At 49.0% G+C, this 25,175-nt stretch overlaps 1 protein-coding gene across 1 annotated transcript; it reads left to right on the top strand.

The window, feature by feature from the left end:
* Positions 1-1,013: 1,013 nt before the first annotated feature.
* LOC121599132 (filaggrin) lies at positions 1,014-25,175 on the top strand. The gene is made up of 3 exons (XM_041926678.1): positions 1,014-3,330; positions 6,677-9,360; positions 17,181-25,175. Exons 2-3 carry the CDS (start codon positions 6,690-6,692, stop codon positions 18,011-18,013), a joined length of 3,504 nt encoding a protein of 1,167 aa, XP_041782612.1. The 5' UTR covers positions 1,014-3,330; positions 6,677-6,689; the 3' UTR covers positions 18,014-25,175.

Raw genomic sequence — 25,175 nt, 5'->3', positions numbered from 1 at the left:
CTTCGATTCCAGAATGGGAATCGGCTCGAGAATCGTAATCAGAATCACAACTTACTCCAGAATCAGAATCAGTTCCGGAACTGAAATCAGAAGTTTCAGAAACGGAAGCAGTGGCATCTCCAAAGCAATGGTTCATTTACAAGTACATTTGGATCCTTTGTGGCTATCGCAAGAATCATAGCTGCATAGGACCCAGTCGTCTATTCTTGAGATGCCAAACCCGATTCCGATTCCGGAGCCGTTTTGGATTTCCGATATTGGAGCCGATATTGGGGCCGATTCCGGAATCGATGCTGGAAACTAATTTCGGACCTACTATCCCGAATCGATTCCAGAAAACTCCGTATCATGACCAAAACTTTATTTCATCGTGCATCAGTACAATACAACTTTTCAATTTAGTTTCAAGCCTGAGAAGGAAAGGAGAGGATCTACTCGGTGGCCCTATCGGCTCCCTCGGCTCGGCATCTGATTTGAATTTAAACGCATCACTGCTAAATTCTGCTTCTACTACTTCTTTCGAGACCTCTTCAGACCCACGCAGCCGGGATAGTTTGTCAGTTCCTTGCTAACTGGGAAAATATTGCACTGCTGCGATTTTTTCGTACGTCGCGTTACATGAGACTTTTTAATGCGTTTGCCGGCATTAGATGGCTCTACAGCAGCACACACACACATGGGAGCAAACTTAAATGCTCCCCGAACCGGTCAGACCCAACGCAACTGGCTGATAGTGTTCGACCCGCACCCTTGCGCGCACCCGTACAATACCAGCGGTAATAATTCCGTTTCCCCGGCAACACTATCCTCCCTTCCAGCAGTGATGCCGCGTGCAAGAAAGCGCCCAAGAGCGAGAGAGAGGAAGAGAGCGAGAGAAAAGGAGTGAGTGAGTGAGAGAGGGAAAGGGGGTAAAAAGGCACCGTGAGAAGGGACAGAGTGTGAGTGAGTGAGAGAGAGAGGAAAAAAAACTACACGTGAGGCCTGCCGTCCCGTGTGCGTGACTGTGTGCGTGACGGGTGAGCGAGCGAGCGAGCGTAGCGAGTCCCGATTGGCTTACGGCGGACACTTCGGACAGCTCAGCCGGCAACACAGGTTTCAATCGCAAGCGGACTGCCAGTTTGATCAGTTTGCCTCGAACTACCGCTGCAGCCGGACACGGACCGCGGTCGCTCTCCGCTCGCTGGAGTGAAACACAATCGCCCCAACATTTCTTTTCCCAATTTTTTGGCGCGCGCGCGCTTGCCTACCGTTTTCGCGATCGGCAGCCGGTTCCAAAACCCCGGCAAAAACGGTTCAACACAAAACCTGCAGTGGTTGGGAAACATATATAGGAGCGCCCTATTCTTCAGCCCAGTTACATTGGAGTGCCCCCGGCAGCTCGGCAACAGTTGTCGGATCCAGGGATTGTGCGTACCCCCAATCCAATCGCGCGTGTGTTAGCTATTGTGACTATTAGTGAAGAAATAGCTCGTCCCAACCGTCGAGGACAGCATTTCTTTTCCAACAGCGAACTAAGAACGAACACAAACCAGCTCATCAAACGTTTCAACCGCGGCCTGGCCCCAACAACTGCCAACAAACAGTGCCGCCAGTGTGTCGCCGCAATAAGAACGGTTCTCTAGTTGCAAGTGAAGTGTGTCTGTGGATTTGAAAAAAAAATAATAATACAAGAAGGGTGGAACATCCCCCGCCCCAAACTCAGTGACCAAAAACCGCCCACCCGCACCCGGCGTGTGTGTGTGTGTGTGAACTTTTTTTTTTGCTTTGCCGATTTACTAAAACATATTGTTGTGATTGAGTGGGCAGCAAAGCTTTCGAACAGAAAAAAAAAATTTCCCGGAACGCCAACACCATCCTACCTCCTCCCCCCCCCCCCAAAAAGGTGTGGTGTATTGGAACAAGTGTGTGTGTGAGTGTATGTGTTTGTGCGCGCGTATGAATCAGCCGAATGGCGCAGCAGCAGCAGCAGCAGCCGCCATCAACAGCCCCCCAAAAGTGAATAAAATCCCGTGACCGTGTATTATCTCACCGCACCGGGAGTTGCACCCCGTTTGCCGTTTCGGCCTTGCCTCTCCCCCATGTCGCATGGGAAGATGTCGCACACTATAGCACGGACAGCCAGAGCCAAGGAAAGTGAAACCGCCGCCAGAACCCTGTAAGTGTGGGCCCATCCTTTCGCGACAAGCAGCAGCGGTCGGGACAGCTGCCGCCGCCTGCACGAGAAGAAGCTCGGCTTTGCTCTCCGCCGCCCAACCAATCACCCACCCCCATCCCCTTCGCAGTGTTTCGCGTGGGTGGACACACGCGTAAGCAGTGGGCCAGCTAGGCTGTGTAGGTGTGCCCGGGTGTGTGTTTGTGCGTGTGTGTGTGTTTCGTGTGTATGTGCAATTGTGGTGCTTATCGCCCTGGAATACTGTTTGTGCGTGTGAGTGTTTAACCAAGTGCACTGCGCGCTGCTCCTACACCTTCGCGCCCAGCTACTAATGCGCATCGGTGCGTGCGTGTGAGTGTGTGCTCCAGTTGTGCCAGACCCCCCTTCCCCCCCACGCCGCGACCGCACGACCTTCTGCGCTCTACTATCAAACTCGAAACCCGCCCAACAATCAAACATTCGGGGTCCACAGCCGAATTAAACGAAACTAGTCGGCGCTGGTGCGAGTGTGCGTAAAGTTTGAGTGAACAAAAAAAAAGGAAGGAAAAAATTGTCCCCACGACAGCCTGTGTACATCTAATACATCCTTCACACAGCCCAATTAGGCGTTTTGGTGCTGCGCGTACAAAACTGTCCTTTTGTTGTGTGTGTGTGTGTGTGTGCGCCCGAGAGATAAGCGAGCACAATATCGTCCATCGAATCGACATACACACAACAACAAAAACACACCCGTGTGTGCTGCTCTATCATCTTACCTGTCGTCGATCACCGCGCCGCTACTATCAACCGCTTTGTTATTGTGTGTCTGTGTGTGTGGGTGTGCGTAAAGCTGGAATAGTAAAATCCACCCTAACGCACGAGCGGCAGAGTGAGAAAGAGAGAGAGAGAGAGAGAGAGAGAGAGAGAGAGAGAGAGAGAGAGAGAGAGAGAGAGAGAGAGAAAGAAAGAAAAAGGAGATCAAACGCAGCTCGAAGTAACTGTAAATCGATTAAATTCCTGTACGCGAGCTTCCCCTGTCTGTGTGTGTGTGCGTCCTTCGTTAGTAAGTGCGTCCTTTCGCTCCGGTGCGAGACTTTTTTTTTGCTACGCTCGCGCGTGTGTGCACCTGGATAAGAGGCTTACGGAAGCGACGTTAGTGCGCGCGTACTAGTAGCTGTTTGTGAATTCAAATCAAAAAGGTGAGTACCGGCTTTTTTTGTTATTTTTTTCTTTGTGTCGTATCATCTACAGTGTTATCACTTTTCATCACACAAACACATACATACGGAGGCAAAAAAGGGACACAAAATTCAACAGCAGAGGTTGTGTGTTCATGCGTTTTTTCAATTAAATTTATCCCAATTCGCACTTGTGCACCATGTTTTTTTTTTTAATTTGGCAGTACGTTGTTCGAGCTAATTTGTACGGCAGTGTGTGTGCTAATTGTCTGCTAACCCGCGCACTATCACTATATCCAGCATCAATTTCAAATCATTTAAAATATCAATCCGGTCTGATCGTACAAACACACACACACAAACGCAGAGAGCGACGTGCGATGGAATTTACGCGTGTGGTTGCGATTTTTTCGACGTCCGCGCGCCTCTCCCTCGCCACACTGCTACAGGCACGAAGGGAAAGCAGGGATGCATGCGGCAAACGCACAGCGAGCGAACACTCTCAGGTGTGTGCGTGTCGCTCTGATTCACGGGGCTTCTCGCTCTCACGCCGCACGCAGCCACGCTCACCACCACCATCGCTTGCTCACAACCGGAGTTCTGCTGCAGTGATGCCGGCCGGCCGGCGTTTTTTTTTCTGTTGCTGGTGGTAGCGTGCATCGGGCGGAAGACGCAACTGCACTGCGCTTTTTTTCTTCTTCTTCTCCTCTTTTTGTTGTCACTTCCTTTGGTAGTGTGTGAAAAATGCAGCTGCGCCTCACACATATACACACAGTGCAGTGCGAATATAGCAGCTGTGTGTGTGTGAGAGAGAGGGAGAGCGAGCATCAATACAGTGCATTGCATAAAATTGCATTGTTTTTAGCCCAGCGCAAGCAAAAGTGTGTCCGTGTTTTGTTTTGTTTTGTTTTTTTAACGTTTGTTTATCCTATCCCCCTCCCTACCGTCTTACCTCCATCCAGGCATATTGATGGGTGTGTGTGTGGGCGGATGACTTGTTGATGCGTCTTCTTTCCTTCCCGAACAAGGCACAGGATTTAAATGAGTAGCTGTTGACGCTAAAAATCGCATCATCTTAACACCAGTGACCGATGTAGCAGAGTTATTAGAGAGACAAAAAGAGAGAGGAAGATCGTTAGAAAAATGCAGCTTTTCCCGTTTTACAGCGAGGAGGGAAAGAGCATGGAAAAGTGGTGGTGTGTGCGGCTTAAATCGCAACTATTTAGAAGTGCATCTTGTATTGCAACGGATACCGGCAAAATGCCTTCGCGTGACGGTGGGGGAGGCAGGTGGCCAAAGGGCTCACTTGAAAGTATGTGTGTGTGTGTGTTGGGTTGCGACAGAATTCGCAAGAATTTCGCAACACTCGCCAACGAAGGGAAGGCAGCGTCATTCCGCGCTGCTCGGTGTTTGCATTTCGTGTGCAGTTGGAGGTTTTTGTCTTTGCCCCTTTGCCCATTTCCTGCTCATTGCTCATTATTTAATAATACGTCCACGTCCACCCGGAATAGCCGGCGTCATCGTTGCGGATTGATGGTAGTGGAGATGATTGTGTGTGCGTGTTCGTGTGGGCTACGAGTGAGATAATACACACACACACACACACACACACACACACATTGGGTTGCCCTTTCCTCATCGCCCACCCACTTTTATTTTTGATGTTGATGGGAGAGGTGGGCTTTAGGGCTGGGCCGAGAGGTACTGGTGAAGGGTCAACGGGAAAACCCAATCTCTCTCGCTCTCGTTGCTTATCACCGCTGCGCCGTAAAGTTGTGCAATTTTATGAAACTCTCGTGACGTCACGCTGCTCAATCCGGTTCGAAGGGCCAAAGTGTTCTGAATCGAGGCTTTTTGCCCGATCGATTCGATGTTAGTTTTGGCAGTGTATGTGTATCTGTGTAAAACAAAGCGATTGAAATGAATTGAAACCAATCGTTTGATTTGTTTTGGGGGGTTTCGTTTTTTTCTTCTTCTTTTTGTTCACTTGTGAACAACTCTTTCCAACAACTTGTGAACAGTTGTTGTTGACTGATTGCCCAGTCGGTTGGCAGGCATGTGGAATGAGTCATTGGGATTTTTCGCGACTCATTCTTGTTGGGTTAAGAATGGAAGAGAAAGGGAATGGCAGAGAACTAGAGAGAGAAAGAGAGAGAGAGAGAGAAAGAGAGAAGAGAGAAGTTTCATAGAGAGAGAACAGAGACAGAGAGAGAGAGAGAGAGTCATAGAGACAGAGAGACACATAGAGAGACACATGGAGAGACATAGAAAGACATAGATAGGCATAGAGAGACACAGAGAGACATAACAAAATGGAAGGCAAGAGAGAGAGACAGATAGAGACACAGAGAGACAGAGAGAGAGAGACAGAGAGAGACAGAGAGAGACAGAGAGAGAGAGACAGAGGGAGACAGAGAGAGACAGAGAGACACAGAGAGAGACAGAGAGAGACACAGAGAGACAACGAGAGACAGACAGAGAGAGACTGAGCGAGACTGAGAGAGACTGAGAGAGACTAAGAGAGACAGGGAGAGACAAAGAGAGACAGAGAGAGACAGGGAGAGACATAGAGAGACAGAGAGAGAGATACAGAGAGAGATACAGAGAGAGACAAAGAGAGACAAAGAGAGACATAGAAAGAGACAGAGAGAGTAAGAGAGAGAGAGAGTAAGAGAGAGAGAGAGAAGAGAGACCGACTGCGAAAAGTTTATGAAGGGTTGTTTAGGCGATGAGCAATTGTGTATTCACCGGAACAACACACACCCACCTCCTCCTTCTGCCATCAACATCATCATCACCTTCCCGAGTAGTTGAGACTTCATCTTAAGTGTTTCCGAGCATTACCCCTCTCCCCATATGCCGAGCAATGATGACGTTATTCACAGATAAATCTCCATTTGTTCTTTTTCCCTTCCTACAACCCCCTCACCCGCCTCCTACATAGTTTTTGCGTTACGTCTCTCGGCTGCTGTGTGTGTGTGTGTCTGTGTGTTATGTGCTCTCCTCCCCCCGGAAGTGATTTGTTACTATGATCGTGTGCCGCGGTCTGAAACCAACACATAAACACAAGTGTGTGCGCATTCCGGATGTATTGATCGGTCCGTTTCGCGTGATGTGTATGCGTGTGTGTTGTTCGTACCAGTACATCTGCAATAACTAATTCTATTTTCATGCATTTTTCATGCTGCCACCCGTTTTTTTCCGATGTGCGGATGTGTCTGACTCATCGGTACGCCCTTCATGTGTACTGGATTGAAAGTCCTCCTTTCCCTTCTGTGTGTGTGTCTCGTTGTGTGATTTTATATTTTCTTCATCTGTTTGGGCGTTCGTTTAATGTTCTACCCATTCTTGCTGTTGCCCCTTGCAGACCGCATCGCGCCATGGGTTCGGCCCAGCACCACTGGGATCTGATCAAGATGGAGCCGATGGATGACGCCGACACGAACGAGCTCGGTATGCTCGATCCGACCAAAATCGGGCTGGACCAGCTGATCGACTTCGGCATGGCGGCCGGCAGCAGCAGCGTGACTGGTGGGGCGGCCGGCGGCCTCCTGCTCGGCGGCGATGGCTCGATCGCGCTGACCTTCGGCAGCACCGCTAGCAGCAGCAGCAGCAGCAGCACCGCCCCCAGTAGCAGCAGCAGCCTCAGCACCAGCAGCAGTCCCCTCTCCCCGAGCATCTCCTTCTTCGAAACGCATCTCGGAACGCTGCCCGACCAGAAGACCCAGATCCGGCACGATTGCATGTGGGCCGGCATGTGCGCCGACCAGTCACATCCGGAGAAGAGTAGCCACGCGGGCTGCGGTGGCTGTGCCCGCCAGAACCGGCACCAGCAGCAGCAGCAGCAGGCGGCAGTGTCGGTGGCCGCCAGTCTCTCGCGCGTACCTTCCAAGGACATTCCCAAGTCCCAAGGCGAGTCGCCGGCAACCGTGGAAGCGGCCAGCGAGAAGCCGAAGGGGCCGGGCGGCGTGGGCGGCAGCAGTGTGCTCGCCAATCGGCCGCTGGCCGTTGGGTTTAAGGCGACCGCGCCGGCGGCAACCAGTCTGCTAACGCCGTTCAAGGCGACCCAAAGCTCGGCCCAAATCCCGGCCGGCAGCTCCCTCCTCATCAAGCGTCAGCAGCAGCAGCAGCAGCAGCAGCAGCAACAGCACCAGCAGCTTCCCTCCCTCGTGCACGGGCTCAACTATCGCCCGTTCCCGCCGTCCCCGTCGTCGTCGGACAGCTCGGCCGGTGCGGTCGAGGGTGGCGCTAGCGACGAGCAGCAGCAGCAGAGCGTGCGGATGGTGCGGGTGCCGCATCAGCCGCGTGGCTCCTTCCTGGCGGCGCGCGAGCTGGAGGCGCGGAGCGTGGCGGCGCAAAACCACGCCCGGCCGGACACGCCGCTCAGCCTGGACGACGATCCGCTCGAGTTCAAGCATAACCTCGACCTGGTCGCCACCTGCACGATCGGCTCGAACCAGCAGAGCCTGCTGCACACCTCCGCCTCCACCGCCCCGGGACTGTCGTCCGCCAGTGCGGGCAGCTTCGCCAGCAGCAGTAGTAGCGGCAGCAGCAGCAGCAGCAGCAGCAGCAGTAGTAACGGCAGCCCTACCTCCACCACCTCGGCCGAATCTCGCACCGGGAGCGGCACGTCGTACAGCGGTCGGCTGAGCAGTCACTGTAGTTGCGGCGGCAGCGGCAGCAGCAGTATAGGCGTGATCGGCAACCACACGACCCAGTGCTACTACAACTACCTGCAGGACACGTCCAGCCTGGACGAGCTGCGGAGCAAGCAGCTGCGGGAGCAGCTGTACATGCTGGACGACCCGTTCGGTATGGGCGGCCCGCTCAGCAGCTATCCGTACCACCACCACCACCACCACCATCATCACCATCACGCGTCTCTGCTGCATTTGCGGCCCGACTCGCCGGACAGCCAGCTCGAGCAGCTGCTGATCGATCTGCGCGAGATCGAGGGCGAAAGCAACTCGATGCTGCTGCTGCAGCACGGCTCACCGGCGGCGGCCGACACTGCTGCCAAGGATGGTCTGCAGTCGGCGGGCCAGCGTCACCAGCAGCAGCAGCAGCAGCAGCAGCATGCTGGCCATCTAGTAGGGGCCCGCTCGACGGCACCGTGCGGCGGCGAGCTGAGCGGCGGTGCGCATGCCACCTGCAGCAAGGAGTGCAGCTGGAGCAGCCTGGAGCTGTCCCACCATCTCGTCTCGCCCGGCGGCAGCGGGATGGAGCGCAAGCGGCGGCACTCGTACGCCCACCGGCGGCGGGGCGGCGGCACGGCGCGAGGCTGGATCAGCGAGAATGACGAGGACGACGAGGAGGAGGACGCGCTGAAGCAGCTCGAGGCGGAGGAGGCTTCCTTCGAGAAGCAGCAGACGCACGGTGCGGCCCGCTCCGCCTTCCCCTGGGAAGACGAGGAGGATGAGGAGGAGGAGGAGGACGAGGAGGAGGAGGAGGAAGAGGACGAAGACGAGAGCGATGAGGATGGCGAGAAGGAGCAGGAGGAGGGCGCCCAGGAAGATGAGGAAGAAGAGGAGGAGGAAGAAGAGGATGAGGAGGAGGAGGAGGAGGACGCCAGCAATGCCAGCCTGTACGGTGGTGCGGGCCGGAGCCGGATGCGGGGCGCTCGCCACCGGTACCACAGCAACCACAGCCGGCTGCACCACCACCAGCACCGGCGAGCGGCGGCCCGTGCCACCTCCTACCGCCCGTACGACGTGGAGGCGCACAAGAACGGCAAGAAGCAGAAGAAGCAGCCGGGTGCTGCTGTCGCCGCCGCCGCCACCCCCACCAACCATCATCTGCTAGCGAGCGGCGGTGGCGTCAGCACGGTCGTCATCGCTGGCAGTGGCCCGGCCACCCTCAAGCCTGCCACGAAATCGGCCGGTGCGAGCGGCGCCCTAAATGGAGCGCCCTCTGGCGGCTCCCAGCAGCAGCCGGGGAGCAACAACAGCTCGCCACCGTACCAGGCGACCCACTTCGGCGACCACAGCTACACCCGCCCCAAGGGCGGCTACAACATGAACGAGCTCGGCGTGCAGACGCCGTCCGATTCCGGTGAGTGTCGTTTTTCGTTTCACTTTCGTTGCCTTTTCATCTCTTTCTAGTGTGTTGTTTACATTTGGCTTACATTTTCGGGATGCTGCACAGCACTATCCCGCCGGGTATCTCTTGCCAGTAGTGCAGGGTAGTGCACCACCAGTGTGGATGATTTTGGCGCCAAAACTTAAAAAAGTGGTGGCGTTGGTTGGGGCGTGCAAAGGGGGGGGGGACCACGTGGTGGTGCGTTGAATTTCAACTAAACAAATAACTAATAGGAAGCATTAATAAACAAACCAAAGTGAAAGGTATTTTTTGCGAGCCCAACATCTTGGAGTCTGTGGGTAACGCAAACCGGTTTGAAACGCGCGTGTGTGTGTGTGAAATAAACGTCAAATCTTTAAACCAGCAGTTTCAATCAATCATTTTGCGTATCAAAAAACGGTTCAAACTTCCGCAAAAAAAAATACAAAAAAAAACGCAGCAAGCAAGATAACGCCGGGTTTGACATGCCTGCAATCTGAGATGAGATGAGCCTCAAGCGATGGTGAGCTTGGCATGGTGAGTGTGTGAGGCGGAGGCTCACTGCTCACACACTGCGTGTCATCGCCGCCGACTCATCTGTGTGTGTGTGTGTGTGGGTCGCCAAGCATGAGATGAATGATGAATGAATCACGCCGCGCGCTGTGTGCTCGTGAAAAATGAGGAAACGTCTTTAAATAATAAAATCCATAACTGTTCCCCACTCGCCAACTCGCCGGAAAAAGTAGTGTGTGTGTGGCTTTCGATTCGACCGGAATGTGTGTGTGTGTGTGTGTGGGGAGTTTTCTCACCCTTAGAAATGACGTCACGCGCGCCTGTTTTAGGCGTGGCCGGTGCAAGTACGCAGTGTGTGTGTGTGTGTGCGTGTGTGTGTGTGTGTGTGTGTGTGTGTGTGTGTGTTTTAGGTGGAATTTTCCTCCGCCCGCCGTCCGGTTTGCGCTCCCGCTCAACTTCACTGTGGGGTGTGATTGGGTGGTGTTGGTAGGGGGAGGGGGGGAGGTGAAATTTTCCATCCTAGGACAACTTGTATTGCGTTTTGCGGAAACCTTCTTGCCCACAATCCGGCTCACACACACACACACACACACACAGGGAGAAACAGGACACGCCGGGAGCATGCGCCAGAGCTGTCTTCTTCTTCTTCTTCCTTCTCTTCTGCTGTTCCTTTTGCAACCACGTGTGTGTGTGTGTGTGAGTCTGCTGCAGGGTGGAAAAACGCATACGCCAGGAGTGGGGGGACGGTCGTCGCCCACCAGCCGCGGCACCACACACCGACACAATGGCGCGTGCGTACGAATTCGTGGCCCAGAGTGATGGGGGATGGAGGTTGCCCGGTTTCAGGGTCAACGGTCTTTCGCCAGTCCCAAACGGCAGTCCCTTTCTGCCTTTCGTTCGCTCCTTTTTTTTTTTGTTCACTAACTGTTGAAGTATTGGAAAATTCATTCTCCCCGGAGCGCCCCGGCTGCAGACGGATAATTGCTCCGCACACTTTTCTTCCACGCCCACCGGGAGGTTGCGAGTGAACTGCCGGCTGCCGGGTCACCTTTTCTCCGGAGAGCGAATCTTCCAAGAATTCCAAGAATTGCGCTTTTTTTGGTGGCGTTTTTTTTGTCGCGCGTGCAGTGCATATAACTTAGCACATTCAGCGGTGAACTCCCTGGAAGTGACTGGGCAAAAGGAATATATATTAAATACGCAAAAGTGCGCTTCCCCTCAAAGTTGATTCGTCGAATTTGAATAAAATTGAAGCATTTTTTGTGTGTTTTTTACCAACACGTAAGCGACATTGAACTCCGAACAGTGAGCAAATAGTTTTTTTTTTAATTTCTGCATGGCATTAATGTTTTGCAGCATAATGTCCTGATGGCATACCGTTTCGTTGTGAGAGCATTGTGTGCATATACACCAGCATGCTGCGGAATGCGGAAAAGAGTACGTGCTGGCGCAATGCGGGTCCTCACTCTCTCTTCTTTACCCTTAAATTTCTCTCTCTCTCTCTCTCTCTCTCTCTCTCTCTCTCTCTCTCTCTCCGTGTGATGTCTGTCTGTCTGTTTGCCTTTCTTATCAGCCACCCAGCATCCCGCCGGCTCCCAGTCTGACCACCGGCAAGTGTAGAATCTGTTCGAATACTTTCACTTTTCAAGCGGCGGCGGCGGCGGCCAAGTTCGTTGAACCGCGCCGGTGTCATACCCACTGCGCATTGTTGGAAGGGAAAGGGAGCCCAAAGGGTGGAAGGAAATCCGGATGTACCAACTGCAGCAAAAAAGCCCCCCCCCCCCCCCCCTCTCACCAGGAAAAGAAAGGAAAAAAAACCCTTTACCAGTATTTGCTAATAAATATTCTAACTGTGTGCGTACCGAAGCCTGCTGGGTGGGGGGCTTGATGGGTGTTTGATGTGGGGACCCTCCATTCCCCCCCACCCCACCCCCTCGGGCCATAGTGTTTGGAGCTGGTTTTTTATGCGTTTTGGTTTGGTTTGGTTTGCGAAGGGGGGAGTAGAGTGGTGATGCGTTGTCCCTTCGGTTACGTCATCACTATCATCATCTCCAAAATCTAGCGTTTGTGTGAGTGCCGTTACGCTAGCGCACTTTTCCGCCCTTCTTTCCCCCCCCCCCCCCCTTCCCCCTTCCCCCTAACTCCAAAAATAGAAAGGAAAAGTGGTTTGGAATACTCCCAAGGACACGGTGGCGCGCTACACGGCACACGTGGTGTGGTGGTTGCCCCCTGAGACGTAAAATTAAATAAAACCAAAAAAAAAAAAACAAGGGAATTTTCGATGGGTTTTCTTCGGAAAGCGAAGCATGGCGCGTGCGTGTATAGATGCGTGTGGTTTTCTTTTTTTTTCTTTTTTTTTCCATTTCTGCTGAGTGCGTGCGTAACCATCATATTCCCTACGGGCAGTAGGGGGGGGGGAGAGGGTATGGAGGGGTATTTGGGTTCAAGGTCACTAGCCTCCCTTCCCCCCGTGTGCTGGGTGAGTTCATGCGCGCCTTCGAGACGGCAAAAAGGACTCGCGGAAGGAAGAGGAAGGACGCGGTCTTTCTCTCTCTCCCTCCATCTCTTTCTCTCTTGAAGAGCACGGGTAAAAGAAGCATTTCGTCTTGGGGTAGTCTGGGGTGTCTCTCTCTCTCTCTCTCTCTCTCTCTCTCTCTCTCTCCCCCTCTCCCTCTCTCTGCCTTCGGGAGTTTACCAATTCAAAGTGCGCATGGACCGAACGGAACCAGAAATGGTCAACACGCGCACTCCGCAAGGACATAGTGCCGCGCGACAGGGGTCGGGGAGGACATTATTTCCGGTTTGCATAATGCCGGTTTTTTGTTGTAGCCAGGCCTAAAAGGGGAAGGGGAAAAGGGCCAGTAGTTGCAGAGAGCTCCGAAGAAGCTGCTCCTGCAATCCTGGGAAGAGTTCCATTGTGCACTTCCGAAGAAACGGGGAACGGTTAAACTCTCCCAGCGGTACGCGCGCGCGGCGCCTTCAAATTAACAAAAGCGAATCTTTTCCAAGAAGAAGAAGAAAAAAAACCCGGTACAGTCATTCAACGACAATCTCGCTTGAAATAAATGATCTCTCCCGGTCTGTTTTTGCTTAGCCGGAATACGACGTCATTGAGCCCAAGATTTTATATGAAAATAAAAAACGTCCATAATTTGCAAGAACGCCACACCGAGGCCACACCCTCATTGAATGCTCCAAAAACACACACGCACAACAATTGCAGCACTGTTTGCAGGGTTTGCCAAGTCACTGCCGAAAGTGCCGAATCATTATTCAACGCCTCTCGGATGTTTTTCAACAGCTGTCACACGTTGCACTGGCCTCAGAATAAAGTTTCAGTTCCAAAACATGATTCTCAACACAATCACAAAGAACGGCCAAACTCAAACCAGCTTGAGCTGCGTTGAAAATCATGTGAAAGATCCGAACTATTATTGTGGCATCAATTGCAATATTTGACAGCTGTTGAAACACATTTCGCAGGCAATGGAAAACATTAGCTGACATTGAAAATTGACTCGCAAAATCCTGTACTTTTCGTGAGTTGTATTATCATCATTGTTCATCGCCTGCACTATGTTTTTCAACAACTGCTGTCACATACTGTGTTGGGGCATCACAAATATTTTTTTAAGATCTTCTGATCACTTGATGTTTTCTACACATCGCAAAGCACTGTCAAACCGCAATCTCAAGCGTTTGGAGAGACTTGTTAAAAGGTTAAGGTTAAACATCTGACGGCCAACGGAAATATCGTATGCCTACCTGAACTTCGTTCCATCGCAACTAAGCAAGTGAAACCATCTAAGTTGATCCGTTTTCTGCATCTCTTGTTTGTTCCTTTCTTTACAAAAATATTTTGACTTGATTTTCCAACAGTTTAGCCCGATATCTGACAAACTAATAATTGACTATTAAAGTAGTATTTAACTGCAGCAAAATGAACATCAAAGAAACGAACCCGGGTATTATAAACGCGCACGCTAATGTTTCGTTGGAATTGAACAATGTTTCAGAAAGGCATCCGAAATTCAGTTGGACGTCAAATGTTTACTTACAGCTGAACAATGTTTATTTGGGCGCGAAAGCGTTGCAAAAATATTTGTTGCCATTGGAAACATTGAACCGGGAAACCCTGTAAGCAATGCAGATGAAGCAGGGCAGGAAAAACGCATCTTTCTAGCTGCAATTGAGACTGCAGCGCTTACGTTCTTTGGCGTTGATCGTTTTTTTTTTTGTTATGTTTTAAGACCACCCAACAGGGGGTGGTGCGGGTGAGGGTTGTTGCGAACGGGTTACGAGCTCCGGGCAATAAGGGATGGAATGGGCAGTGCGCGTGGTGTTGTCGCTCATTTCACTTCCCATTAAACTTTCATTCATGAGACACACACAACACACACCTCGTCGGATCAGTGCGTGCGTGCGTGCGTGTGTGTGTGTCATGTGGGGAAAACATCACAAGGAGAGAGATGTTAGTGGAAGGAACGGGCAGGGGAGACCGGTGCTTAGAGCCCAGCTTTGGCTGCAACATTCCTCTGCAAACGTGTGGGCCCCGCCCTGCTTGGCTGCTTGTCAGCCCGCTCTTTCTCCCTCTCTTCCTCCCGTTTTTGCGCTGCCGGCGAGCCGTCCAAAGCCGTGCCACACCATCTCCTTCCCCTTTTGTGGCTGCGGCGTGCGCTTTTCCACGCTTTACGTTTCGGTTTCTCAAAAGGATTGTTTTTTGCCCGCGACTCTCGCGTTTTTTTTTTTTCTTTTTAATTTAGGTTTTCCTCTTCCTTCTCTCTTTTGTCTGCTCTACTTCTTTGCTTGCGAGGCTTCTTGCTATTTCTATCTTTTTGTGTGTGTGTGTTTTTTTTCTTTTCGTTGAGTAAGTTTTGCTGAATGTAAACCGGATTGGTTTCATCTGCTTTGAGGCGCGCGGGGCCACTCTAGATGGCACAAAAGCTGGCGGCCAATGTGTGTGCTAATCGTGTTGCGAGGCTGGCTGTGCGGTGTAGGGTATTTCCCACTGGAAAAAAGGAGCACATTTTTGCCTGGCCAGCCCGCCAACCCTGTTATACTCTGGCAGCCCAGGCGCAAGAACGGAAAGCATAGCGTTTCGGTTGCTTTGCTGTGAAAAAGGGAAGAAGTGATAAATAAAAAAAAAATGAAGGACAAAAACCGTAGCAACCACCAACTTTCAGGGACGCACGTTGGGAAAAAAAAACGTAACACGCAAAAGAGTCCAGCAATCACACACATACACAATCTATTGCGTACTTGCTCCTCAGGGAAGACATTTCTTATTTGGGGGCAAAATATATGGGGAAAATGTATGCCCAGCACGCGCCCTCCACCGGTTGGAGTGTGTGTGTGGAGCCCTGCTGCGTAGAAAGCGGCGTGGGAATGTCGGAGGCTTTTGCCTTCAAAGTGTGTGTGTGTGTGAGAGTTTAGAGAAAGGGGAGCCGCGTATCCGTTGGCGGCCAAAGTGGTGTCCTCGAAAAATGGTCGTAAAACATCTGTGTGCGGCGACGAGCGTGGGCTTTGGGGGGAGGGAGAGAGAGAGAGAGAGAGAGAGAGAGAGAGAGAGAGAGAGAGAGAGAGAGAGAGAGAGAGAGAGAGAGAGAGAGAGCTGTGGGAAAAGGATTTCTAAATCGACAGCAAACAGAAATGTGGCTGTTTGCTGGGGTGTGTCGAGGACGCAAGAAGGAACAGAAAGCCGATAATGTTTCTACGCAGCAACATTTTTAACCAAATTCCGCACGTGGAAAAAGAAGAAAAATAGTTGTGTTTTTTTTTTCTTAACAAATTCGTACGCCTAGGAAGTATATTTAATCCTTCTGAACCCCTTTTGAATAACCCTTAGAGGGAGGGACAGTGTACGGTTGTCATAAGTGTAGCAGCCCCCCTCCCCAAGTCGAATCTCTTGCGGAAGGATCGCGCACTGCCACTTCTCGGCCACAACCGAGACGACCCTTCACAGAAACATGCACAATGTATGCTTCCCCCCCCCCTCATCCAAAATACGCCGGCGACATATTTGTTCCCCATGCTTTCCTGTACCCCAAAAACCTCGGGCTCGGGACATTATTCACGCCACATCCTACCTTTTTGCGCGTCTGCTTCTCACAGCTCGGCTCGCGGCCCTCGTCGCTTCGGCCGGTGATTTAATGCGCGCGCGGGGTTTTTTCGATTCATGTGAAGGAATTCGACAGAGACGCGTGTGAGAGAGAGAGAGAGAGAGAGTGAGCGAGTCTGCGGTGCTGCTGCGAACCACAAAGGGGTGGGACAGCCAACAGGGGGTTGGCGAGAGGAGAGGAGGGAGCGAGAGACAGCAAAACGCACTTTTTATCATCTACGCGACATCGTGGCATCCGCTGAGAGGTTTTGCTCCTTGTTGCTATGCGGAGCAAAACGTGCTATCGATGGGTGTGTGTGTGTGTGTCTGCTCGAGATAGACGTCAAAAACGTTAGAGCTCGCGCAACATACAGACAGAGAGAGAGAGAGAGGCGGGATGGGGAGGTGAAAAACGATTATATGAGGAGAGACTGAGCAATAGAAAGCGTGAGCGAGAAAGAGAAAAACAAGATTGTGCGTACCACGGAGAGCATGTGTTGGCACAATATGGAGAAGGGTGTAGAGGAGAGGACACAGAGAAGAACGTGTGAGATTATGCTGGTTAGGGGGGGGTCTTTTGAACCGAGTTGGGAAGAAATCTTTGACAGAAAAAACCGGCCAATGATTAGAGAGGTTAGTGTCGTTTGTGTTTGCATCTCACACAACGCAGCAGATTATCTACACACTTCACACTGAAAGACGGAGGGACATAGAGAGAGTGCTTGAGAGGGAAAGTGAGATGTATTATAAAGACACTCTCAACATCTATGGGGCATGGCTACAGACAATCCAGAAAAGTTTTTTAACGTGGTTGGAGAACTCCAAGTGACGGGATTCGATCGAGGCCGGCCGTGTTGCAAGCTCGTCACGCTCACCGCTGCACCACGAAGGCGCTTGGGTGTGATGGCTGTTCCAGTGCAACCTAGTCTAATTTGGGCAGTGCTCTGCTAGCTGTGTTTTCTGGCTTTGCCAATGAACCAACTGGGATTTTGGAAGTTTTGTGGAACATTTATTTTATTTCTCCTTACAATTTTTGATATAAAATATTTATTTTACCATTTTTGTTTTTGCGGGCGGAATTTTTTCACCTGCTTTTACGATCATAAAACTTTGCAATCTGTTTCCTACTATCGAATATTGTTAGCTAATGTGTTTTTTCCCCCTTTTTCCCCCCTTTTCCCATTCTCTGTTTCCCTGTGTGCAGATGAAGAAATCGACGTGGTTTCGATCGGCGACAAGAACCTCCCGACCAACCCGACCGAGCGCGACTACCGCCAGCTGCAGTCGGAGGTGGCGAGCAAGATACGCACCGCCTCGTCCCGCGGCGCCCCGAACGGTGCGCATACGTACGGGGCCGGTTCGCATCACCACCACCACCACCACCATTCCTACCAGCGCCACCAGCACCATCTGGGCGACGGGTCCGGATCGGGGCTGCACCATCTCGGCGGCATCTATCCCACGCCGGCCGGCTCCACCACGATATCCGGTGCCAACACGCCGCTGCCGACCGGTAGCGGGGGCGCTAGTGCGGCCTCCTCACCGCCGCCCGCCTGCACCACCGGCAGCAGCTCGTCCGGCGCGTCGCGGAAGCGGCCGGTCGGTGGCAGTGGCAGTTCCGGCAAACGGTCCTCCAACTCCAGCAAACGGATGCGCCTGTCGCACTCGAAGCGAAGCGGCGGCGACGGCAGCAGCAGCAGCAGCAGCAGCGGCAGCCGGTACGATTCGACCGCCGCCCAGGCGCTGGCCGAGGAGCTGGACACGGTCGAGAAGCGCAACCTGCACAACAACCTGGAACGGCAGCGCCGCATCGGGCTGAAGAATCTGTTCGAGGAGCTGAAGCGCCAGATACCGCAGCTGCGCGACAAGGAGCGCGCGCCCAAGGTAAACATTTTGCGTGAGGCGGCTGCCCTCTGCACCCGGCTGAACCAGGAGGCCGAGCAGGTGAATGAGCTGCGCCAGCGGCAGATGAAGCTGTACGAGCGCGTGCGCTACCTGCGCGCCTCCATCCACAGCCAGCGGCTCGGTGTGGACTAGTGAGGAGCAAAGACACAGTAAGAGAGAGAGAGAGAGGAAGAAGGAGAAAGAGAGAGAGGGGAGAGGTGTGAGAGAAGCAGTAAGACAGAGAGGAGAGAGAGAGAGAGGGGTGTGTCGACGACTCCAACAACACTCACAATGCCGGGTATGTTAGTGGCACACATGACCTTGGGTTTATTTGCTTTTATTTTTCTTTTATTTTTGCCTTTTGCTCGTTATACATGGAGAGAAAGCACAGGCCGAGGGAGGGAGAGAGAGAGAGAGAGAGAGCGACAATTAGCATAAACCAGTAGGGTAGGAAGAACAGCGGAGGAGGACCTTTCGATTCGGACGGGGTAGAGTAGGGAGATAGGTGTAAGGTACAGATGATGAAAAAACTAATAGTTCCTGATTTTTTTTGTTTTTTTTTTGGGTTTGTTTGTAAACAAGGTCTATAGAAGCCTAACGTGTTAAAACATATTAGCTTTTTAGTTTTTTTGCGTATATAGAAACTATCCTATCGGATGCACACATCCGCCATTATAATTAGCGTAGGTTACGGCACCAGTTACTGCTTAGGGAATGATGTTTGCGTTTATTTTTGGACCAGTTTTGATTAATAATTGTGCAGGGCGATCCCCAGTGGCAGTTGTGCAACGCCTGATGCCTTTTTCCTTTGCCCATTTGCTGCGCGTCTTGCAAATGCAAAGGGACGCCAGCGAGTGGGGTCATTCAGGCAGACGGGGCCGGAAGCGGGATCGAAAGAAGTGTGCAAACTCTTTCCCTGCTCGCTAGCCGTTTTCTACTAAGTAGTACCTCCTATAATCATTACTGCAAACTGCTACACTAATAGGTTTATCGTAGCCCCGCCAGCTCTTTGAGAGCGCCGGAAGGAGAGGGAATGTGAACATTTCACAACACACGCATACACAAAACAAAACGAAGAATTGAGGAGATTGGTAGGAGGATGATGGGAGACGATGTATACATCTGTGTTATGGTATGGTGGATCTTGTGGACCCATTTTCAAACCCCCCCCACCTTCCCACCCCTCTAGCCGGGGAGCGCCTGGGGGGGTGACAGGGCCCGGATCGGTTTGGTTCTTCCTGCAAGTGGATGGATTTTGTGCTTCTTAACATAAGTTTTCCCTTTCTTTTTTTTGCTTCCTCTTCTCTTTGCATCATTTGATTGCTGCTGGGCGGTATTATTGTGTAAGAGCGCTGCATACACTAAACTTCGCGAGTCTACGACATAACGTTATGTTTTTTTTTTGTTTTTTTTTTTTGAGCAACGGGGAGAGAGCGTAACACGACGGACAAAGTTCATGTGCCGTTTTTCTCTCTCTCTCTCTGTGGCTCTCTTTGACTTTATTTCATCCTATTTGCCGATTGATTTACGATGCACCCACACCCCCGCCGCGGGAAAATGGGGTGAGAGAGAGAGAGATTGGGGGGAAGAGTAGTTTTCCCCCCCCTTCTCCGCATGTGTAAATGGCGCTGCAATTTGAGAGAACAAACAGAACAGCATTTATTTGGATGTTTTCGGTAATGATTGTACATAATTACATATATACACGCAAGCAAGTGTTTGCAGTTTAGGTATTTTAGGTAAGAAGAAAAAAAAAACAAACAAAAACAGGCAAACAAAAATGAGATAATGGAGCTAGGGTGCCGAACGATGCATGATCTTTGCAATGATTGTACATAGCTTCCTGCAGGAGGCACACTATTTCATAGGTACCGTCATTTAAGGATTGCCGCATGCAAATGCACACATGCGCGCAATAAAGTGGGAGCCCACTGATTTTGCTACTTTTCGCTGCACGCAACCGGTCGCACCACTTAGGTATTTTTAAATTGGAGCGCCAGTGCACTTGCGGGCGCATCAACAAACCACACATACAACTACTTACGGAAGTTCTGCGTTAGGCATTACTTACCAAAAAAAAAAATTGCATTTGCTCTCCGGACGTGTACAACACAACAACATTAACTACTTACGGAACTAACTTTGCATACGACGTGCGTACACGCAGCTGTACAAATATTACCAACTCGCTCTACCTACCCCTTTAGCGAACCATGCATTAACTGTGCTATCTTACGTATATATATATAAATATTCATATATGTGCATACACAAAAAAAAACATGTACGAAGGAAGAAAGTCCTTTAACTTTAATATTGATTCAAAGTGTCGTAGAGAGATGCGTTAAGGCGGCGCAAGGGGTGATCGAATATTTGACACGAGCAGTCCCCACTGACGCTAAACAATGGCGGGGAGCTTGCAGGAAACCGGGAACCATTTATTAGAGACGCAAGAAGGAGACGCGTGTGTGTGTGTACAGAAGGGCAAGAAGACGATTCGGTTAAGCTTTTTTTTTTTGACGAATGATATGTTGCAATCTTGTTTTTTTTATTATTATACTTTCATAATTTTTATGTGTTTTACATAATTTTTTTTTCACAACAACTTTGTTGCTTAGAATATGATTTACAACCTAGGTAGGGATGCTAGGCAACATTTTCTATTACATTTTCTTTTGGATCTTTATTACAATGTACATATTGGTTAGTGTTTTCTTTTTCTTCTTCCTCTTCTGCTGCTGTGTACAGTTGGGAAAGAAAACGGGACCGAAGAAGCGGGCAGAAGAGATAGGCAGTGCGGTGAGATAGAGGGAGGGATATGATGCTAGGAGGTTGTGCAGCAGCGGCCACCTACAACCTCCTGGTAGCGTCCTCTCTGTAACGTTGTGTTCATTACTTGTTACGATTTGTGGGGAAGGGGGGAATTGAAGGGGGAAGGGAATAAATGGTAGTGCGTGAGAAGAATCTGCATGTGCATGTGTGAAATGACAAAATGCGATTAAACAAAACATGCTGATTATTAATATTAGTTTCTTTTTTTTTTGGTATATTTTCACGCGGGAAAGAAAGGTTTATTTCGAGTTTAGTTTAGGTTAGGCAGAAACAAAAAAAAAACATTTAAATGGCGTATCGGATAGAGATGAGATATGGGAAGAGGAGGAGAGGGAGGGAAGAGAAGAGTCCGCTATTGCGGTGCCACGTTCCTTGGTGTGCGCGTGTTTTTTTGTGTGTGTATCTGTGCTGTCCCTGCGAGGATAAATCATGTGTAAGAATGTTCCTGTTGTATGTTAGTGTAAACCTTTTTTTTTACATACTTTACAATTAACAGTTGTTTTTTTTAATGTATAAATACATTCAAAAATAATTAGTTAGGTTTTTTTATTGAATGAGTTGATTTTACTGTGCGTGAGGGAGGAAAAGGAGCAGAAGGAGGATATCAAGGTGAACGACCGGGAAAATGTGTTGGAGAAAAGGGGGTGGGGGGAGTAGAAGCAGCAGCCAGGAGGAAATGGGACGTAGAGATAGAGGTAGCAGTCGCCATATAGGCAAGTTTGATCTTTCCGCTTCTGTTTCTACTCGTCAATTTTGCGCTCGCCAACCCCTTGTGTGTGTGTGCGCTAGTGTGTGTGTGTGTGGGTGGAAGGTGGTATGGTGTGCGGGAAAAGAAAACCTTCCCTTCCGGGTGTACAAGAAAGCGTAAACCAGTGTGCGTTGACGATCGGTGCTTGAAGGGGATGCGGATCATATGCTGCTAATAAGTTGTTGCTCCCGCAGGAGCGCTTTAAAAGACATTAAAAGATACTCTGCCCTCCTCCCAGTTCAATATCGTAGGCAAAACAAAAAAAAAACAATTCAAAAACAAACACACAGCCACACACACATGCACACACTACTTCAATGCAGATGAGTTTGGCCCAACTGTTTTGTGCGCTACTGTTAGATGTTTTTCAAAAGTGTACTTCTCTTATTTTTTTAGGAGGTTTTTTTTAAAATATACTATCATTACTATTATTAGACTTAAATGCAAATGACTTAGAGTTGTAAGTAATATATACACGATTAAAAAAAACAGAAACTGAAGGCAGCGTTATTTCAGGAGTTTTTCTTTTTTTTAATTAAACTAAGCGTATTTAAGCGTAGCTTTCCTTTCCTTAGATTTCAAGTGAGGCCGACATTTCGATATCGATCAGTGCGTGTTTTTCTTCTCTGTTTTGTTCTGTGTAGGCTACCTAAAATTACTATCACAGCACCACTACTAATAGAGTACTGGCAACAGCAAATGTTTTTTTTTTTTTACAAAATTGTTAACCTTTATTTTTTATGATTTTTTTTTTGGTTTTGTATAAATATTATCTCAAAAACATAAGCAAATTTGGTGTTTTCTTCTCTGCAATCTCGTTCGCTTTTTTTGTTTTGCTTTGTTTTGTCGCTCCGGAAGTAAGGCATCGTTCCCTCGCAATGATATGTCGGCGTGTTGAGTTGCGGTGTGTGTATGTGTGTGCGAGTGTGCTGCATTTGAAAAGAAGGATGAAAGAAACTAGGACTCCCGTTTTGTTTTCTGCCACCCATGGTTTTGGTTTCGAAATAACCGAACGGGGGGTTTTTTATGTTTGAAATTATTATTTGTTCAAATTATGTTGATTGGAATCGTATGAAGTCTTCTCTAGCGCAGGGTGATTTCGTAGGAGGGAACAGCTGGGATGACGTTGTGTGCCATTCACTGCGGGAGGAGAGTCTTTATTTTTGCCTTTTTTTGTTTGTTGGACTGTATTTATGCTGCATATGTATTTTCCTCAATGTGCTTCACCCAAGACACATTCGTGTTGAGTTGTTCAACCGCATAAAATGTGCTCCATCGGGAATGATATTAACACAGGGGTACGAAAGTCCTTTAGTTTCGTTTGTTCGCTATCTTAAACCTCGCATCGCAGCTAGGGCGCAAAACCACCAAAACACACAGGCGCGCACATGCACACGTTACATTAGTGGAATGAATTAGTTTTTGCTAGTGCGGGCACACTCAGAAAGCGACCTTCCCCAAGAAAGAGCGAAATTAAGGCGGGAAAAAGGCGAATAGAGAACAGAAATACTCCTGGCGAAAGAGGAAAGGAAAGAAAACAAACAATCGTGTACCTAGTGGAAAATGGGCCGGTCGGGCTGGGGCTTGGGGCAGTGGTGCGTGTATGTGTGTGTGTGCGTCCCCATCTTGCACTTGGCCGGTGCAACCCATGCCAAACAGTAATCCTTTTGTGTCTGCAGCGGACAAAACAAACCGATTTAAAAGAAAAGAAACAAAACCCCAGTGCTTTACCTACTTATATATATATAATATATATATTATATACATATTATTACTTGTAAACACTATATAACCCCTACCGGCGAACACTTCTACCGTGAAGTAAAATTCCCCTTTTGCATGTTTCTGAATTGCATCGCGTACATTCTAAAAAAAGGAAGAATTAAAAAAACAACCCCACATACACACAGTTTATCTTTGCATCTAGATAATAAAGCCTAATCATAATAATATATCTATATACATATGCTGAAGTATATACATGCAAGAAATATATCTATTTATGCATACATAGGAATGCCGGATTAGGAATTTCGTATCAATTTGCGATGCGTCTTTGCGCGTCGATAAAGGATTGCAACCACAACAACCACAACAACAAAACAAACTCGAGTGCATTTTTTTGTATTTCTTTTCACAATTACTTGGTTGGATAAACACCTGGATTACACCAAACACAACGAACAAACAGCAAAAAAAAAACGTTTGCTCAACATGCTAATATTTTGTAAGCGTTTTAAAAAAAAAACACATTTACTGATTATCGTAATGAAATACGCAAGCACTGCTTTTCCACCGTACAAAATGAAAACTGCTCGCCTCGCCACTCCGTTTTACAACAACAACAAATCTCCAGTTTCAGGCTTTATTGTTTTGTAATGTGGTTTTTTTTCTCTCCTGTTAGTTTGTTTGTTTATCTAAATTGATAGTCCCACGACGGGATCGGTGTAGTTCCAGAGAATCCTTTCCCTTACACTTGAAAGCAATATATATGTGTGTGTTTTTTGTTTTTACGTTTGTTTGTGTACCATGAGAGGATGGATGAATCCTATATTTTACCTATACTGATTAATTTTTGTTTTTGTTTTAACTGGTTAATCGAAGTAACAACAAACCCAAAAGGGAAATAGAATAACTGAAAATGACATTCAAAGAAAGAGAAACAAATAGAAAAGAGAGAAAGAAAGAGAGAGAGAGAGAGAGAGAGAGAGAGAGAGAGAAAAGCAGTAGCAAACAAAGTATGAAGCAAAGCAGAACATTACAAGTACAATAATAATCACTAAAAAAACACACACGACAACAACCGACTGGGAGGTTCAATGTTCTCTCCTTGTTTAGGCACACAGTTTAGATTTCGGGCGTGTTCCGTTTTTGGGGGCACGCAATCTATTTTCTTTTTCAATATATTTCCAAAAAAAATATTCAATATATTTCAGAAAAAGCTCGCAAAGTTCCAAACCATGAATGTGGAAGTGGATGGCAGGGGAGGGAAGGGGAGGTTTGCGATGATGGGTGGAAGAAGATAACTGTGACTTGAGATTAGTACGTAAAACCGTGGTATGTGTGGTTAGAGCATTCACTATCATTACTATTATAATATCCCTCCCCCCCCCCTTCCCTCCGCCTTTGTTAGCCACACTGATCTGTTCGCACTCTGTGGGTGTCATAAAACGCCAAGTCATCATCTCGCTACCTGATCTCCCGACGAGATCAGCGAAACCGTTTTCTGTTTTATTTTTTGCCGTTTTTGTGTAAAGCTAGGAATTTCTTAAATGCTAATTAAATTAGCGCATAAGCCAGGCAATTGATGCAGTTTATTGAAAAAAAAAACTAAAAACACCCAAATGCAATAGTGTATAGAGAACGGGCGCAGCCAAGATAGTGAGGATTAAAACAAACATTAAATATATATATGGAAAAGAGAGATAGGAAGAAAGTGAAACAGAAAGAGAGAGAGAGAGAGAGAGAGAGAGAGAGAGAAAGAAAGAGAGACAGAGAGAGAGAGAGAGAGAGCGTCGCGGAAGATGGAATAAGGTGGTAGGAATGGATGAATCGGACAAAAAAGGTAAGGGCTTGCTATTTGTTTGCAGTTAGAAAGGCATTGATTGATTGATTGATTGATTGAATGGTAGTTAGTTGAAACAATGTTGAAAACGAAAAGCTAAAAACAAAACTGAACTAATGTCGCGCGAATGTTATAACGAAAATCCAATAAAATAAAACAAAACAAAAACA

This window comes from Anopheles merus, chromosome X (genome assembly GCF_017562075.2).
Source record: "Anopheles merus strain MAF chromosome X, AmerM5.1, whole genome shotgun sequence".
Lineage (NCBI taxonomy): Eukaryota > Metazoa > Arthropoda > Insecta > Diptera > Culicidae > Anopheles > Anopheles merus.
Note: the sequence above shows the minus strand (reverse complement) of the source record. Positions and strands in the feature narration are given on the sequence as shown.

What these genes read in the sequence shown, in the direction of transcription:
- LOC121599132 (XM_041926678.1), top strand. Translation starts at nt 6,690, where the DNA reads ATGGGTTCGGCCCAGCACCACTGGGATCTGATCAAGATGGAGCCGATG. An exon ending in GCAGACGCCGTCCGATTCCG is followed by an intron (nt 9,361 to 17,180) that starts GTGAGTGTCGTT and finishes CCCTGTGTGCAG; the next exon opens with ATGAAGAAATCGACGTGGTT.